This window comes from Molossus molossus, unplaced genomic scaffold (assembly GCF_014108415.1).
Source record: "Molossus molossus isolate mMolMol1 unplaced genomic scaffold, mMolMol1.p scaffold_m16_p_6, whole genome shotgun sequence".
In the NCBI taxonomy this organism is placed as follows: domain Eukaryota; kingdom Metazoa; phylum Chordata; class Mammalia; order Chiroptera; family Molossidae; genus Molossus; species Molossus molossus.
The window spans coordinates 99127406-99146786 of NW_023425399.1; the positions used below are offsets into that span (position 1 = coordinate 99127406).

The following is a 19381-nucleotide window of genomic DNA, read 5'->3' on the forward strand; positions in this document are numbered from 1 at the left end:
TGCCCTAACCAGGAATTGAACCAGCGACCTTTCAGTGCACGGGGCGACGCCCAAACAATTGAACCACACTGACCAAGGCCAGCACCAATCTGTCTGTGCCCAACCTTGTATTTATTTGAGCTCTACCAATACTATTTTTTTTAAATTTTATTTTGTTACCAATACTATTTTTTACTTTTCACCTGTTATATCTGGCCCTCCTGAACTAGATTACAAATTCTTCGATGGCTGGGCTTTCTCTTACATTTTCATCTCCTCTCGTTTAATAAACATTTTGAACATGAGCTTGGCACCTGCAGGGCGGAGTGTAGCTCAAGTGCTCAGCGGGTCCTTAGGATGGAGCGAGTGACACGTCTGGGGACACCATGGCTTTAAACAGTATTTTTTCAATACTCAAGACACTAATGATCAGCTGGATTGAGGAGAGGCTATAGTTGTGGAAAGAAGGGTGAGGACTGCAAACCTGGTCTGCCCCCAACCAGTGGGGCTAAACTCAAGCCCCCCAGGCCAGGTTCCAGCTGGGACAGGGCAGTCGATGTTCTCTGCTCTACTTTGACTCTGCTTGTGTCTACACTTTAATCGCACACCCTGGTCCTCTTCGCAAGTGGGTGGCGATGCCACGGGCTCTGGGCTAGCCTCAGCGGTGGAAACCTTCTGCCCTGGGGGCACTGTAACACTTACTTCCATCCAACTGGGGTGATCTGGGGCACTTGCAGAGAAAAGTCATGACGTCAACACAAAACAAAGTTGCTCTCTGAAACCCGGCAGCAGAATAACCCCCAGGGTGACATCGGGCCACATGAACCCTGGGGGCCGCGAGCCGGATCATTCTCGGAGGCCAGCACCACGAAGGCACGGGCGCTGCTCTGTAGGCTGGCAGCCTCACGCACCTGCACTTTCTTGCTGTCCTGCTGCTCTCTCCTCTCCAGCTGCACCTGCAGCTTCCTCCTCTCCTGCTCAAGCTCCCGCACTCTCTTCTGCAGCTTCAGGAAGACTGTCATGTCCATGGCCGCCTTCTCCAGGCCGATCTCCTTCAAGGAAAGACAGGGAGCAGGAGGTTTTAATAGAATAAATGCCTTAGGGAACATATAGCACCTCACTGCCTCCTCCCGAACATCAATCCACGTCTCAGATACAAAGCCAATGCCAACCGACCATCATCTCTCCTATGAAAGTTGGTGCTCCAGGCTCATTTTCTGTCTAGATAACATCTGAGTCTCAGCCATTTATGTTCCCCCTGTGTGAGCCGTGTAAGATGACCGATCATATATTCCAAGAACAAGTGGATGAAGACACAGCAATTTTATTTGGAAGTTCAAAGAGCTCCCTTCTGTAAACTGGTCTTATCCCAGAGAAACTGTAGCAGTCAGGACATTGGCTTCCTGCTGCAGAATCAGGGTGGTTACTGATCACTGTAAGCGTGCTGGACCACCTGACTGCGCCTGAAACAGAACCAGCATGCGCCCTGTCACGGACCATCACACCAGCAGATCTTACAGCATCCTCTCCCACATTTTCCCTTTAGAGTCACGCCCGGAGTGTCCCCTCCGAGTTCTGTGGTGTGTGGGTGTGTGTCTGCATGAGCATATCCATGTAGATTTTTGTTTTGTTTAGTTAATCCTCACCCAAAGATATTTTTGCCACTGATTTTTAGAGAGAGTGGAAGGGAGGGAAGGAGGGAGGGAGGGAGGGAGGGAGAGAGAGAGAGACAGAGAGAGACAGAGAGAAACGTCAATGTGAGAGAGACACATCGATTGGTTGACTCCTGCAAGCACCCCGACTGGGGCCAGGGATCGAACCTGCAACCCAGGTACTTGCCCTTGACTGGGAATCGAACCTGAGACCCTTCAGTGTGCGGGCCGATGCTCTAACCACTGAACACACCGGCCAGGGCTCAGGTGGATTTTGTGAGTACATCTATGGACCTGTGACAATATAATTTGTTCAACCAGCATTTAATGAGCGCTGGGTGCATAGCCAGGACTGTGCCTGCTGCTCCCGTCAGTACTCAGAACCAGTCTCAGCGTCCTCGAAGGGCATAAACCCACTGACGGAAGTGCTCATGCCTGCACGTGACGGCCACAGACACAAACACGTGGGTGGTGCGTCTGGGGTTCAGACTTCAGAGTGCGGTGGCAAAACCAAGGCCTTAAGCCAGCATTTATTAAGTGCCTACTAAGTGCATACGGCACACAGCAACCCGCATGGACTGCACGGCAGACCTTCTATCCCAACCCTTCCGTTCTTCACTCCATCCTGCGCTCTCTCATCATCCTTTAGTTTTTGCTATAGCACTGAAGAGTGCCCGCAATTATATTACAGACTCCTTCCACCAACTGATTATTAACTCCCCAGCAGACAAGCTCCAGAGGGCGGGGCCTGGTCCGGCTCGGGCACTGCTGTTTCTCCAGCCCTCCCAGCGGTGCCCGGCACAGACGTGCTCCGAACACACACGGCGTTTATAACGGCCTCTCCCCCTCATCTACCTTCACGTGCTTCACAGGGTTTATATGCTTGCGACTGTCTTCTTCTCCAATGCCAGAGGAAAAACTGTGTGTCTATGTACCTCTGACAAAATCACACACAAACTAAAAAGTCCACTGTGTGGTGCATCATGTAGTGATTCTAATAGGCTATTACTGATAAAAATGTGATCACTCAGCAAATATTTGTTATCCTCTGAGTTTTATCCAGTTTCTAAGGCATGGAGGAAAACGTTCTTACGTATTTATTGATATTACTGTATGCACTGTGACACTGAATGGGGACAAAAAACTGTATCTATTTTAATGACTGTTCCTTCTGAAGTCAGCCACTCCATGTCCCTGCTTCTCAGCTTTGCAGGAGGAACCCGGGACCTCCCTCCTTCCTTCTTCTCTGCGGAGTGGGAAGGCAAACAGTAATGGACTGTTTCGCGCGGTGAACGCTAACTCCAGAGCACTGTCTATAAGTCCACTGCAGTCCAAGTGGTCCTGATGTCAGGAATGAGTCCCCTGGGCGCTCTGGGTGCCATCAACAGAACAGTCAGTCTCTGCAATAAACACTCCCGCTGCACACAGCCGGCCAGAGCCGGCCTCACTCACCTCCACCTGCTGGAGGGCATCTTCTGTGTCTCCGACCTCAGATGTGGAGATGGAGGGGTAATTGGAGTCAGACTCTAAGCTACTTTGGTTCGATGGGTTCCGCCTGTGGCCTGGGGTCTGCTGTTTAAGGAGAAAAATGTGAAAACTCATATTGAACTCTAATGCAATAAGAACTATTACTTTTCAAAAAGTAGGCCCTAGCGTTGGACTTCTGCCTCATTTGTAAGGATTGGGTTCCCTTGTCTCTCAGTGAAAACAAACCCCTAACATGGAGGCCAAGCTCTCTGGAAAGTCCCAGGGAGATCACGCTTACCTCCCGTCTTGCCCTGAAAGTGTGGACAGCCCTGTCACCGGGCTCTCTCCACAACCTGCCCAACAGCCCTTTCACCCTGAGCTCCACCAACCGGTTTATGAAAACAGTAAGAATAGTACAAATAGAGGTTACTACTTACACTGTTCATTCAAAAATACCTTTCTTTCCTCACTTCTGATTGGGCTTTGAGAGTAAAACCTGAACTTGGTAGGAAAATTTTAGATTTCTATGTTCCTATTCAGCTTCTCTTCCTGGTTTCTACGCAAGTAACTATTCAGTCTTGTTTGAATATGCATTTCTGGAGGGAATGTTTGTATGTGGTGAAAAGCACGACAAATCGTGAAAGATGACATTTCCACATATATTGCATTCCATCAACAATTAGGAGAAACGACCTGATGCCTGGGACCTCCCTGTGTACACACTAATGCCTCGTGATCAGAACTCCCCACGCCATTACTATTGCAAACGGGATGGTCCCCGAAGAGGACACCAAAAAGAGAAGACTTCCACTCAAAGTCCTAACAGATCTCTGTAAGATCCCAGCGTTGGAAAAGGTGCCGTCCTTGGGCACGACTCCCCAGCTCAGGTGCTCCCTAGGTGATGACTCCCGGCCGGACAGGCAGGGACACGTGGCCCTTCACAGAGGTGTCGGGAGCCTCAGGTGTCAGACAGCGGCCTGGGGGCTGGAGCTGCACAAGGACCAGGCTGGGAAAGCTGGACCGCCCTCCTTGCCTTTATGATGGTCATCTCGTCCCGAAGGTTGTCATATCTCTGCTCCAAACGTGAATATTCCTTCACGAGGTTCTGGTACCGGGAACGCTCCTCCTCCAGCTCCTTCTTCATCAGGAGATTCTCCTTGACGGAGCTCTGGGCAAAGTCACCTGGAAAGCAAGCACACCGCTGCAATTTCCTTTCTGAATGGACTTCCGCACGCACTGACTCGTATGTCCTGATTCATCTCGTCAAAAGGCTGCCCACGAGGGCTGCTGGCAGACACCGGTGAGAGCTGCCGAGCAAGGGAAAGCTTAAGCCTCCGGGCTGGGCTGGGGGTGGGGTGGAGTAGTGGGGGCAGACGCAGGCGCATGCACGACAGCTCCCTGGGTTAATGCACCAGCCTCTCTCTTGTGACAACGGTCACAGTGCCTGCTGGCAGCATCCTGCAAAAACCCAGGCTTTGTTCCAGCGTTTCTTCCCTAGTCCTGATCTTTCTGGTTCTTGGAGTTCAGGGAGAGTCAAGGAGGCTTGAAGCAATAAGGCCAAAGGTTAGGAAGGAGGGAAGGCAGCAGGATAACACAGGTGGGCTTTCTTCCCACGAAAACTTATTATTCGTATCAGTGGATGGAAAGAAACAATTTTAAAAGAGCAATTAAAAACAGTTTGTGCACTCAGGGGTTCAGTTCGCTTGTGGGCCAGTGGAGGAGCCTGAGGATGGGGAAGGGGGAGTGATCTGCTGAAGGCCACAGTGAGTGAGGGAGAACTGGGGGCTGGGGACCCCACTGCTCCTCTGTGGTCAAGCAGCACATGGGGGTTGACAGCAGCTGGGGGGTCGGTGGGTACTTGAGATGAGTGACCTGGATGTGACCCATGACCTTCTCTTCAGCAAACAGAAACAGATGACCCACTGGGTAGAAGAAAGCATGGCAGGAACCACGGATGCTAAAGATACAGTTAAAGCAGCAATAACGCAGCTCCTGAGTGTTGTGCACCAAGCACCAACCTAAGCTATTCATGCGTGGTCTCTAATCCTCACGTAGGCTCCCTGAGCTCTGCACCTGGACCCATTTTGCAGATGAAGAGACTGAGGACTACAGTTGTTAAGGGACTTGCCCAAGGCCATGCACTCGTGTATGGCGGAGTCATTCTGAGTGCAGGTCTCCCTGACTCCAAATCCCATGCGTAGTATTGTCTGTTATCCCTGAGTCTCACCACCTCACACAAAACGTCGCAGCAGAAGCACAGAGACCACACTCCTCGTTCATCTCCCTTTTCTCCACTGCAGCACCTTGCTGGGAGTCTCTGGGGAAAAATCACTCTGGAAAAGAAATCAAAACTCTCAATGAAAAATCAAGTGCTTTGGTACTTACCTTCCGACTGGCACAGGATTTGGTGGTTAAGCCGTTCTTTCTCATCTTTCAAGAGAGCGTTTTCTTGCTCCAGGTCTGCAACTCGCTGGAAGAGAATCACAGAGAACACGTTTCCTGTGTGAAGCTGGGCAAAGGGGTTTGACTTTCAGCTGGCTGTGTTTAAATGCTCTTTGTATTTAAGAAAATTGAACTGGCCAAAGCTGCTTTCATTTCAAGGGGGAAAATGTACACTGAATGACAAGCCCCATGAAAGTGAGCCGACGAGCTCCCCACTGTTTAGGGTCTTCCAATGCCCACAAAGACCTCGTGCGAAGTCTGCTCCGAGCTCCATGCCTTGTTCAGGAACTTACAACAACAGGCCTCCTTGCATTTGGTTGCGTGTCTTGATAATTTCCGAGCTCTCAGATCTGAGTCTCAGGGAAGCCCCAAGCTCACACTGAAGAATTACCCCTGGCTTCCTGCCCTTGCCCTGCCCTGCCCTGCCCTCCTGGACCAGCACAGTTGGGGTGCTGGGAAAGGAAGGGGACTTGCCACTGACATCCAGCTGTCCAGCCTCGTGTCCAGCTTCCGACAACACTGCCGGAGGAAACAGGAGGCCAATGCCACTGCAAAAATGGCCAAAAGGAAGAGAATGAAAAGAAGGAAATACTCATTAAAAAAAAATTCTGGTCTGTTCAGAGGAAAAAGAATTAAAACAAAGTGAAGCACACTTTTTAAGAAATACTTCTTTTTTTGTTATTCCATACTGGACTGAATATTTGTATGGACTTAAAAATGTAATAGTTCAGATGTGTTCTAAAAGAATTAGTAAGTGTTATTTGTTAAAAAGGAGGATAGGAAAGGGGCCTATTTTTTTTTTTTAATAACATGGGGGCTAATGGGCCATGAATCACTTTGGTACTTTCTCTCCAGAACCCGAGACTCATCTTATAGGCGGCCACTGAGTGATCATGCCTGCATGACACAGGCGAGGCAATAACTGCACTGTGGAATCTGGGCAGGAAGAGGGTGAGCAGCATGTGCCCAGAGCCCCTCAATTCAGGCTTCCAGACTTGAGCCCCACTTTTCCAGAAGCTGCCTGAACCATCACAAGTCACCAGAGAAGGAACTGTGGTCACAAGCTATGTGTGGTCTAAAGCAAAGACAATGAATGGGCTTCGCAACCACAGGTCCTGGCTCGGCTCGGTTCCCCAGTACAACACCCCCCTCCCCGGCTGTTTTCAGTATTGAATGAGACGATGTGTGTGGAGTACCAAGGAGACGGCATGCCAGAGCAGCTGATGAATATATGTAGATGGTTCTACATATTCTTCACTATTAATTTCTATTCTTCAAAAGTTCTTCCAAAAGAAAAAAAAGAAGAGGAGGGAACACTTCCCAATTCCTTGAGGCCAGTAAGGTCGTGATACCAAAATTAGACAAAGATGTCCCAAGAAAACTACAGAACGTACTTATGAATATAGATGAAAAACATCCTCAACAGAATACTACCAAATGTTCATGATAAAAATGCTCAGCAAACTAGGAATAAAAGGGAACTTCCTCAACTTGATAAAGGTCATTTACAAAAACCCATAGCTAATATCATACTTTATGGTAAAAGACTGAATGCCTTCCCCGCAAAGCTCAGGATGAAGCCAGAATGTCTGCTCTCACCAAACTATTCAACATTGTACTGGGGGTTCTATCCAGGACAATTGGAGAAATAAAAAGTATCCAGATTGGGAAGGAAGAAGTATAATTATGCCTACAGCAGACATGATCTTGTATGTAGAAAATGCTAGGAAATTCACTAAAATACTATTAGAACTAATAAATGAGTTCAAGTTGCAGGGTAGGAGATCGATATACAAAACTCAATTGTATCGCTACACTGTACAATGAATAATAGTGTCTAAAAGAAGAAAATATTTAGGACTAAATTTAACAAAATACGTATAAAACGTGTACTCTGAAAACTACAAAACATTGCTGAAAGAAATTAAAGAAGATCTAAAGAATGGAAAGCCATCCTGAGGTAATGGGTCAGAAGACTTAATATTGTTAAGATGTAACACTTCTCAAATTGATCTAGGGATTCAATGTAACCCTTATCAGATCCTAGCTGGCTTTGCTGCAGAAATTGACAAGCTGATCTTCATAATCATATGGAATGTCTAGGGATCAAGAACAGGCCAAATAATCTTGAAAAGAACAAAGTGGAGAATTCATGCTTCTCAATTGTAAAATGTACTACGAAACTATGGTATGACAGACACATGGATCAATGGCAAGAACTGGAATCCAGAAATAAAGCTCACATTATAATTCAATAAGGAAAGAATAATCTTTTTGACAAATGTGGCTGTGACAATTGGATTTCCACATATAAAGGAATGAAATTGGACTCCTACCTCACACCTCATGCAAAAATGAACTTAAAATGTTTCAAAGACCTAAAGATAAGACTTAAAACTATAAAAATCTTGGCTGGAAACATAGAAGCAAATCTTTATCATCTCGGACTTGGCAGTGGTTACACCACCAAAACACCAGCAGCCAAGGAAAAAATAGTTAAAATGAACTTCTTCAAAATGAAAAACTTCGGTGCTTCAAGGGCCAATATCAAGAAAGTGAAAAGGCAACCCACAAAATGAGAGTAAATATTTTCAAATCATGTATCTGATATAGGACTTGTACCCTGAATACATAAAGAACACTTATAACTCAATGATAAAAAGGCAAATAACCCAGTCGAAAAATGGGAAAGGATTTGAGTAGACATTTCTCCAAATGGCTAATAAGCATATGCCAAGATGCTCAACACCATTAGGCATCAGGGAAATAGATGCAAATCAAACCACAGTGAGATACCACTTCACACGTACTGGGATGGCTTTAGTATAAAAGACAGGTAAGTATGGTGGGATGTGGAAGTTAGAACCCTCATCCCCTGCTGGTGTGACTGTAAACTGGGGCAGCAGCTGAGGAAAGTAGTCTGGCAGCCCCTCAAAAGGTTAAACATAGTTCCCACACCACGCAGCAAGGTCACTCCTAGGTATGTACCCCAGAGAAATGAAAATGTAAGTCCACACAAAAACGTGTGCGCATGTGTTTCTATCAGCACTGTTCAAAATACCCCCACAGTGGAAACAACCCAAATGTCCATCAGCTAAAGAACTGTGATAGATCCATATAACAAAATACTATTTATTAATAAAAAAAAAGGAAGTTCTTATACATGCTACAACATGGGTGAATTCTGCCAAGTGAAAGAGGTCAGCCACAAAAGACATGCATAATATAATTCCAATTTTATGAACTATCCTGAACAGGCAGATTTAAAGGAGCAACAAGTAGATGAGTGGCTGCCTATAGCAGCGGTGGGGAACTGGGGGATGGGGTGTGACTGCTAATGGGTAAGTTCCTTCTGGGAGGGTGACGACAACATGCCAAATGTGCGGTGATGGTTACAAAACTGTGAATATATACTTTTGAAAAAACCTTTCACTGTATACTTTAAATGGGTGACAGTATGGTATGTGAATTACAATCAGTAAAGCTGCTAAAAAAATCCCTCCAATAAACCAACGTACTAAGCACAGTTCTCTGTGCCAGGTGTGGCAAAGATAAACAACGAGGCGTAAGGCAGGCTCCCAGTTTCTGATCTGAGTGACAAGCTTCCCCACAGACTGTGCTGACGGACACGATGAATGACTTCTCCCCCGGGTTCAAGTCCTCAGCTCTGGTCATCAGTACATTTTATGATCTATACTCGGGGGACTCGCCCCACCCTGTGTAGAAAGCGACTCAAAGGTGACGTCCTCAGAACAAGAACACAACATACAGTCACGAGCATGAGCCCGGTGGCTGAGACCAGATGGGGACCTACTGGGACTGCCACCTAGATTACTATGGCATCGCGGAGAATGACCCCAGGGATGACTCCTGGGAACCCGCCAGCACTCCCGCCAGAGAGACACCTTTCCAACTCTGCTAACCCCTCTGGCAGTAGAACCAAGAAAGGAGGCCGCAGGGATGTTCACTGAAGGGCAGACGCCTTTGTGAAGTTGAATTTCAACCGATTATGTTTAAACGCCATCATCTTTCCTTTCTCCTGGCTTTCAAGTTAACACACTTTTATAGATTTTTTGTGTCTATAAACATGAATCAAGAGAACAGTCACCCTACCCTCAACATCATACGGAAAGGGTCAGGAGAGAATCTCAACAGGCTGGAGCCCAGGAGCGAGGTCGCTGGCCCCCAATCCGCACAACGCAGAAGGCAGACTCCACTCCCAGTGCCTTAGATATCCAACGAGACAAGGCGAGTATAATTACATGCACGTAACTGATTATACCAAGTTATTTTCATTGACAATTTATCGTCTATTATAATTAATGCAATGGATGTTTTGTGTCTAGAGAGTAAAACCTGGCTTGGTGGGGAGGAGGAGGGACGGGAGAAAGGTGCTGGCTGAGAAGGATGCCACTTTAGCATCCTGCTGCCACCTCTCGAGCCTACTTCTGGCCCCTGGGGTGACACAAGCATCCACCAGACACTTCCTGGAGAGCTTTTCCGGGCCAGGAGTCTTGCCAGGAGCTGGGGATGCAAAACGAACAAGACTCATGGACGCTACCCTCAGAGAGTGGCCAGCCTAGCAGAGGTGAAGGGCAGGTACGTAATAATAAGGAAATCAATAAGGGCTGTAGCAGATTCCTATAAGGCAGGTTTTCTCAACTATGAACATTGTAGGCTGGATAATTCTTTGTTCGGGGAGGTGCTGTCCTGTTCATTGTCAGATGTTTGGCAACATCCCTCGCCTCTACCCTCTAGATACCAGGAACCTGGCTCCAACGCCCTCGACCTGGACCAGGGACCACACCGCCAGGCTGTCGCATCACCAGGACTGCCCACCGCCGGCACCCCATGCTCTCGAACGCAGGTGCTAGTGCTTGCCTCCAATGAAAGTAGGGTTACTCTGTTGTTTACAGTTGACTAAACCGTCCAGAGCACATGAGCTTGTTCAATCAAATCAATTCAGGCCCTGGCCGGTTTGGCTCAGCGGTTAGAGCGTCGGCCTGCGGTCCCGAGAGACCCGGGTTCGGTTCTCGCTAAGGGCGCGTACCTCGGTTGCAGTTTGTCCCCGGCCCTGGTTGGTCGTGCGGGTGGCAGCCACTCGATGTGTCCCTTCACATCGATGTTTCTCTCTCTCTTCCTCTCTCTCCCTCCCACTCTACCTGAACAAAAAATGGAAAAATGTCCTCAGGTGAGGATAAAAAAAAAAAAAAATCAATTCAGGAGGCACACACAGCATAGGAAAATTATTCTTTAAGTGCATTTGATTTGCTGTTATTGGAGGCAGTTTGCCACCCAAAGACTTTATGAGCACCTTCAAATTAGTTTGGCAAATTATCAACATAGCTTGCATTTTTCTTTCCTAGATGAACAAGTCAAGCCAGACTGAAAACTCATGGAAGCATCCACGTGGTGTGTGTCCCTTACAGATAAAGCCTGGAGCGGGGCCTGAAGTGAACTGAAGGTCAGGAGGACAACAGTCCAGTGACCCTGGCCAGGAACAAGGCTGTAACCCCTGACTTAGCTGACCACAGGGGTAAGGGGGTGACTTCATAGCAGGCTGGGAAGTACCATGTTACCACGGAACTAGGACTCTGCTTCCACTAAACACCCTGAGTATGCGGACAGCTCGCAAAGCAGGTGGTAACCTGAGGAGGCTTCCAAGACCTCTTGCGGTTGTCACTCTCCTGTAAGCATCGTGTGGACAGTCATGTCCCTCAGAAATGGCACGCGTCCTCTGACCAATACAGAGCCAATGCCATTACCACTGGGTTGGACCTGACACCTCCATTCCTATGAATGCAGCCGACATCACCTAACTTCTCTGCAACCACCTGAGATCGAAAACCTCAGCTGAGACTCGTATGGGAGAAAGCAGGTCACCAGCAGGTTCCCGCAGGGCTCCTCCATTGTGTTCGAGCCTCATGTCTCTCCTCCATCTCCCTCCAAGGCTGATTCAGGGAGGCTGGCCCCCAAGGAACCAGGCTTTGTTATTCGGAGCCACACATCCAAGTGGCATCGGGAACTTTGTTTTTCTTCCTTGTCTGATAATTCTGGAGGTGGGCCCAGTTCCTGCTCCCTAGTGGACAGCAGGAGGGATGGTCCCACACTCAGTTCCACACCCCAGGGAGGAAGAGAATGCTTCTCCAGGCCCAGCTGGTGTGGCTCAGTGGATTGAGCCTCGTCCCATGGACTGAGAGGTCCTGGTTTGATTCCTGGTCAGGGCACATGCCCGGGTTGCAGGCTCGATCCCCAGTAGGGGGTGTGCAGGAGGAGACCAATTGATGTTTCTCACATCAGTGTTTCTCTCTCTCTCTCTCTCTCCCTTTCTCTCTATAAAAATCAATAAAAATATATATATTTTAAAAGAGAGTACTTCTCCGATCACCTCTTCCCAGGTACTGGCCACCCAGCCTTCCCAGCTAGCCAGAATGTGGAGGGCTTGTTGGCAGACAGTGCAGGTGACACACTTCTGCGGCCAAATGGCCTCCGTTCGGAGCTGACAGGGATGCAGGCGGCAGAGAAAGACACTTAACAAGAACCAGGTGTGCTCCCCTCAGCGTGATCAATGGGGAGGGGGTCTTTTAATTCTCGCAGGCAGTATTACTGGGAGTGTCTCCTCCTTCTAGGTTATAGGACAGATCAGACCGGGGTAAACCCTGCTACCATCGGGCTATCGTAGCCCCTGGTAAGTGGAATAAAACAAATGTCCCAGCTCCATGCTCAAGAACTGCCTCTACCAGTTAGTCTTTGGGGACACAGAGGTAGCTCTGGGCTTTTGTTTTGTTGACTTATTCTTTTCAAGTTCAGTATTTGCACTGTAAAGAGAGCTGGATGCGAAGTTTCTTTTCTAGTGTTTTTGCTAATCCTCACCCAAGGATATTTTTTCCATTGATTTTTAGAGACAGTGGAAGGGAAGGAGGTTGAGAGACACAGCAATGTGAGAGAGACACATCGATTGGTTGCCTCCTACACTCACCCCCACCAGGGCCAGGGATTGAACCTGCAACCCAAGTAAGTGCCCCCGACCGGGAATCGAACCCATGACCCTTTGGTGCACAGAATGATGCTTTAGCTGCTGAGCAACACAGGCCAGGGCCAGATGCAGTTTCTAGTAGACACCATGGAACAAACAACTGGATGATGTCTATCAGGAAAGGCTCATTGGCCACAGTTGTGTCCTGTGTCCTTGGTCCTGGATGCTGCACACCTACCACCGAGCAGCAAGTTACAGGCATGGCCCTTGCCAGGGACAACACTTCTAATTCTGCCGGGTCCTGGGAAGAGTCACTTGCCTGTTCTCTGAGAGGAAGGTAAATAAACACGAATACTCATCATAATGGGAAGTTCTTTAGTCCACGGGAAATGGGCAAAGCAGAGGAGAGAGAAGATGAGTAGGCATGAAGTACACAGAGGGCTGTGCAGAAACAAACTCTGAGCTCTCCTGGGACACACGGCAGCATTAGGCACATAATAGACCTTGAGAGAAGCAAAACCAAGGGTGGGGTGCACTCTCGCTGCTATAAGGAAGCGCCTGTCCCATCCTTCAGAGTCCAGACCCCTTTACTCTGCTTCATTTTCCTTTACAGCACATGACGGATAATCTGTACTGAAGTCCTGTCTGTACATTCTTCCATAATGCCCAAATTCTTACGCTCTATTAGAATAACTTTTCAAAACCGTTCGCTTTTGCCCCAGTGTGTAGAACGGCGCCTAACAAATACAGACCCTTGATAAGTATCTGTTGAATGAATGAAGGGCCGTGCCCTTCCATGATTTCTGCAATGAGACACTGTCCTTCCATAGAAATGGGGGGGGGTCCTCTTTCTAACAACCGTCGGCCGCCTCAGGACCTGTGACTCCTCGGAGTCCTAGCTGGCCCAAGGACCCTGCTCTGCGCCTTCGGGGAGGAGACTCTCACCCTTCGACTGCGAGAACCCCACTCTCTCACAGTCAGATCTCTACTTCTACTGGAAAAACCCGACACTGTTCACTGGAACCCCAAGGGAACCAACTAGTGGCTGGTGGTTCGGCGACCGATGACATGATACAACGCACACCCCAAAGCACTGGCCAGGACGCTCAGGGCCTGGGGCAGCTCTTCATCCCCTCACAAGAGCCAGGCACCTGGCTGGGGGCTGCTCCTCCTCACAAGCCCGGCCTCGCGGGCCCCACCAGTGATGTTCGGAGCCGATTCTGGGTAATGAGCTCGGCCTCCATGTCGAGGGAGCCCGGGAGCCGTGTCTCTTTCATCAGGGACACAAAGCAGCGCACGCACGAGGTGGCCAGCGCAGGGATCACTGACAGCTTGAAAAAAGAACAAAACTGCACAGGCTAAAGGGAGGGAGGCTGAAGGCCCCGGTGGGGATGCTCTGGGGAGAGGCCACAACAATGGGAACCTTTAGTAGAAAGGGTGTAGCTAACTTACGTGGCTCCGTGGACACGGGTAAGTTCCCAGCCCCAGGGAGACCTGGCCTCCCACAGCTCACGGCAGGGCAGCCACGTGGCCTGACAATGAAACTGTCACGGGTGGGGAGCCCAAACTTCCAGGATGCCAGTTCCAATACAACATTTGCTGACAGAAATATCAAATCCATTAATTAAACATCCACCAGCAGTCAGATTCCTACTGGGCTTTTCCTGTCTCATCAATCTCGTTCAATGCTGAGCAGGTCCTGGACAAGCCTGAGAGGACCCCAGCTGTCTGATTATTCAGCATTTGTTAAGATTGGACACGGTGCCTTTGATAAACATTAAGCCCTGACTAGGCACCGAAGATGAAAGGGGGGAAGAGCCAGTCCCCCACACCCCCATCCCCACCCCCTGGCAGCCACCGGATTAAAAATGTTCTGGAGACCCTGGAGAAGGAATAAATTTTGCTTCCACTTTTTTCTCTTCTTGGAAAGAAGTGGGCATTACCTAATGAATCATCTTATGCCCATTTATTCTCCTGTTACAAGCTTGGGATTTGCATATGTTTGGGGTCAGGAAAGGTGCTTTCTGGTTCTGCCTCTGCATCTATTATTCCCATTCTTGCTGTGTCCCTGAATCTTTTCTTCTCGTCAGTTCCAAACTCTCATTGTACGTAAGACCTCGGGCAACACACTCCTAGGAAACAGTAACACTTTTTTTTTTAAGGAGAGGAGGAGGGTGTCCATTTCTCTCTCTTTTCCTGCTGAGGATGGTTTTCATGTAATAACCTCTAGGCTCCCTTGGATGGAGAGAGGGATACTTTAAAAGTGCTCTGAGACCCCAGGCACAGTGCCCGGGGGCAGCAGGAGAGAAGGCTGGGGAGTCGATGAGTCAGGTGTTCTCTGTGGGGTGGCTACAGGAGACCCCGTTTCGTGGGTCTGCTGTGTACACAGACAGCCCACGTGTCTCATCCGACTGCCCGCCTGTAGGGAACACGGCCGTCTGTGTTCCAAGGTCAGCAGATTCAAGCTCTCCAGTTCTGACCCTGGCCTCTTCTCTCTGCCTCGAACTCTCGAACTCCACCTTCCTATTATTCACACAGAAGGGTTACCACCCACCTGGTCCCGAGGGTCAACAAAGGACAAGTGCCGGACTCCATGGCCTGCGGGTTACAGGCTGTAGCTCCGTTTTCCCAGCACAACATGCTTCATCCCCCAAAATGAAGTTTACTTCAGGCCTCGTGGTGGGTGCTGGCAGGTGTATTTGGGCAACACAATGGGGGTATGAGGACTTTTCTGTGCCGGGCTGCCAGCACTGGGAAGTCCCATGTCTAACTTACTTTCTTTTTTTTTCTTTATTGGTTTTTTGGAGAGAGAGGGAGAGAGACAGAAACATTGATGAGAAAGAGCATCGACTGGCTGCCTCCTGCACGCCCCCCTCTGGGGATCGCGCCCACAACCTGGGCACGTGCCCTGACTGGGAATTGAACCGACGACCTCTTGGCGCATGGGTCGACGCTCAGCCACTGAGTCACACCGGCCAGACCCATGTCTCACTTTCTGTGTTACCTAATCCCCATGCAGACTCCACCTCTGACTCCGGGGGAATCCCCAAGACCTGGGGAAATCAGTGGCTGATGGCTCGGACGTCCCGCCAGGGACAGAAAAGCGATGTCCTTAAGCTCGACCTGAGCTGGCTCTGCAGGCTCACACCTGCGAGGGCCGTCGGCGAGCTTGCGAGCCAGGTCCGAGGGCTCGGCTCGGAAGGAAATGAGGGGAAGAGAGGCGCCCGGAGAGGGCTGAGGTCCTCTGCCTGCCTGAAGCCGTCAGACAATCCCATGCAGCTGGCCAGATGCAAGTCCAGAGGGGGCCGTAGAGATGATCTAGACCAATTTTGGGTTTTCAAACAGATGAGGGCACTAAAGTCTGCCACGCGCACTTGGTGATGGCAGAACGGGAATGGGAATCTGGAAATGGGACGTCTGCGGCGCGTTCGTCTGCCCCGGTGTTTGCGCGTGAAAAGCTGTTACTGCACCACGAGGAAGGCTGAGTTCCGCCCTCCTTCCTTTCCGAGCCCACGGTGACTCGGCAGTGCCAGCTGGTGCAGAGCAGGCGTGCCACGCGTCACGTGGGCGTGGTCAGGTGGAGGTGTGGGAGTAGCCGTGTCCTGAGTCTGCGGAAGGCTCTCCAGTGGCACATGGGACACCCCTGGTTTGAACAACTGTCTTGGGAGTGGAAAATGGAATGTTTGTATCCTGACTTTCGAGATGGGGTGTGGGGCCAATCCCAGGAAGATCTATTTTTGGGGTAAACCTATGGAGCACACCGACCAGAGTGGGTGGATCAGGCTGAAACTGTCAGCACTTAAACGAGGCAAACTCCCCAAATCATGAGGATTTATGATGAATAGGGGCGTCTACAAGTTGCCTGTAATGTTGAGAAGAAAAGCCACTACCTCTGTACCATCTCTCCTGCCAACAAGCGCTCAGGTCACAGAGCTGACACAGACAATCCTAGACCAGAGGACTCCAAAGCCAGCCAAGTGCACCCCCCTCAGGGGATGCCAAAGTGCTCGGCTCATGGCAGAAGCTCAGTCAATAATTGTTAAGGCATGTTGCATCGAAACGCAGAGGGACGGTCAGCATGTGGACACAAGTCCCCGTGAAGCCATTTTACAGCTTGAGGAAGACGTCACCTCGGAGAGGAGGCTCTGCCGGCCAGCCCACCGCCAAGCCACCCCTCTGCCCCTGTACCTTTCTCAGCTCATCCTTCTCCCTGGTGTGGGTGTCCTCCAGGATCTTGTGCTCCGAGTGGGCCCTCTGCAGCTCGGTCCGCAGGCTCTCGACCTCCTCCTGCAGCCTCAGGTTGCTGTCGCCGCCCTGGTTCTGCTGGTAGTGGGCCAGCTCCTTCTTCAGCTTCTCTACCTCCATCGCGTGTGTGGACGTGACCGCAGACAACTGCTCCGACAGTGTCTTGAACTCTTTGTTCTGAGGAGAGCAAGCAGGGAGGGGGAGAAGGGGCGGAGAGCAAGGTTATCTGGCCAGGGACAAAACATGAAGGCAATTTAAAAGAGGAATGTTCCAGGTGCTGTTAAACCTCATAGTCACCGCATGCCTGTGTGCTTTCCTGGCGTGCCCCTGACACATTCTACTGTGGGCCTGGGAGAGACGCAGGAACACAAAAATCACCAGTACCGATGCTCAAGGAGTGTTCACAAGCAGTGGCAAGTTGAGAGCCGGCAGCTGGCGGACGGCAGTTAGCTTTCTACGTCCGGCTGGACAGACCTCAGGCCTGGTTGTTAAGTGGTGGGAACCATGTAGCTGGCCTCCCGGACCTGCCGTCTTTGCTCTTCGGACTCCCTGCTCTGTCACTCTGGCCCTCCTACCCTTGGACTTGCTGGCACAAAGGGCTGCAACCTAATCTCTGGCTCCGAGACAAAGGACCCCTTCAGCATCCCCTTCCAAGGAGGCCCTCCACAGGGCCTCAGGCTCCCTCTCACCACCTGTCGGCTCACCCTGGAGGACTCTGACTCCAGAGACTGAGCCCCACAGACAGGGTGCCCACCCACCTGCCCACCAGGCGATAGGTACGTGAGAAGCACTCCCCCACGGGCTGGCGCGGGCAGGGAGGGGCCTGGGAAGCGGACGTTGGATGAGCTCACGTGGATGACGCGCTGAGGACCCAGGCAGAATAGGTCCTGCAGGAGCTGAGGGCATCAGCTGAAAGCGGTCGGCAGAGAAAGCGGAGAGAGGAGCAGGCTCTCCAGATAACCGAGCCACAGTCAGTGGTGCTTGTTCATCGCTCGTTTCTGCGGGAGCTCCAAGGAGAACAGAGCTACCGGCTAAAATACCAAGAAGCTGGGGCATCCGGAATCGACTGTTAATTTACACCGGAAATTAAGCTCCATGGAAAGCAGTGAGGAGCAAAAGAACAGCATTTGGACCCATATAAGGCTACACTGGCCATGGGACCTCGAGGCTGACACACCCCTTCCTCAGGGCAGCACTGCACCAGGGCCCCTGGTCAGGTGGCAGTGTGTGGGCCGGACTTCGCAGTTACCCTGTGCAGTGGCTCCCTGCCAAGAGCCTGCAGACCCCTGTTGGAGAGGGGGATAAATCACTGCATGACAGCCTGCACCAGGAAAACGACACGTCCCACACACAGTCCAGCACTTGACGGGGTGCTTGCTACGGGGCAGGCACTGTACTACAGGAGTCCATGCATTAACTCATCCTCAGAAACACCCTGTGTGGTAAGGCTGACTCACAGTCCCATTTCACAGATGAGGAACGGAGGCACAGAAGGCCAAAAGCTGTGACTTCTAACATCCTATGTTCAAATGTACATGGATGCTTTTGTGAGTTTATTGGTTAATAAATATTAACTAATTTAATGTAGTTATTGAGTGCATACTAAGTGTATTGAATCAAATTGATTTAAAAGGCTACTGACTGAATCCATGTGTTTGTGTCAATTTTTTTTTCAGATAAAATATATTTAGCTTTGCCAGTATGTGTCAAATATATTGAGTGTCCTCCCATGGACTGAGAGATCCTGGTTCGATTCCCAGTCAGGGCACATGCCCAAGTTGCAGGTTCGATCCCCAGTAGGGGGCATGCAGGAGGCAGCCAATCAATGTTTCTATCTCTCCCTCCCTTCCTCTTTCTCTAAAAAAAATCAATAAAAATATTTTTAAAAATATTTAAGTATAGCCTTGTATCCATAAAGGTCTAAGAAACTTGACCTTCGCTATGATAAAATTATAAAAGCAACTGGCCTAGTCACTCAGACATTGTGCTTCCAGCAAAGCCGGGACTGGAAGAGAGCCGAGTTCACAGGTCACCACATTGGCTGACAAATGTCATACCACAGGCCTCGGCTAAGGACGCTGTAAAAAATGGTCACAGACAGATTCAATAATGAAAAGAAAAAGAAAAAGAAAAAGGTCGCAGAAACTGTCACTGCATTTATTGTGAAGGATGCGGCTTATCACATCACAGGGTACAAAAACCCCCAGGAAAGTGTCAGCACCAAGGACAGCTCCAGCCCTCATCGTCCTCTCTCAACAACTCTCAAGTAACCCCATTGCCTTCTTTCTCGTGTTTCCTTGGAATTAGGTGGCAATTTTGTGCTTCTCTAGTTGGGTGCTAGCCTTATCCTGGTTTTATTTTTCGGTTTCCTCCCTTGCTGGCTTCTTGGTGGTGGAGACATGTTTTAAAAGTCCCCCCAGCCCCCGAGAGTTGGGAACCACTCCTTCAGCCACATCATGGTATCAGTGCATGGTTGAACTGAGAGTTACCTTGGAGATCTTAGGCCACTGCCCCCTGAAGAATTCAGGGCTCAACTGGAGATTGGCCATGACCCTAAGCTGTCAGCTCTGGTCGCAAGGATAACTGAGACAGAACTCAGGCCTCCATCCAGCTGGGAGTC

The 19381-nt window shown here is 49.8% G+C and overlaps 1 protein-coding gene across 2 annotated transcripts in view; it reads right to left on the reverse strand.

Moving 5' to 3' along the window:
• MYO5B (myosin VB) overlaps positions 1-19381 on the reverse strand; it is a 303619-nt gene that overhangs the window by 36155 nt on the left and 248083 nt on the right. For both annotated transcript variants that reach the window (XM_036245270.1, XM_036245271.1), the window contains exons 22-26: positions 16705-16938; positions 5484-5568; positions 4132-4280; positions 3084-3203; positions 891-1031 (exon numbers count right to left, since the gene is read on the reverse strand). In XM_036245270.1, coding sequence (XP_036101163.1) covers positions 891-1031; positions 3084-3203; positions 4132-4280; positions 5484-5568; positions 16705-16938 — 729 coding nt within the window. The remainder of the gene's footprint in view (positions 1-890; positions 1032-3083; positions 3204-4131; positions 4281-5483; positions 5569-16704; positions 16939-19381) is intronic.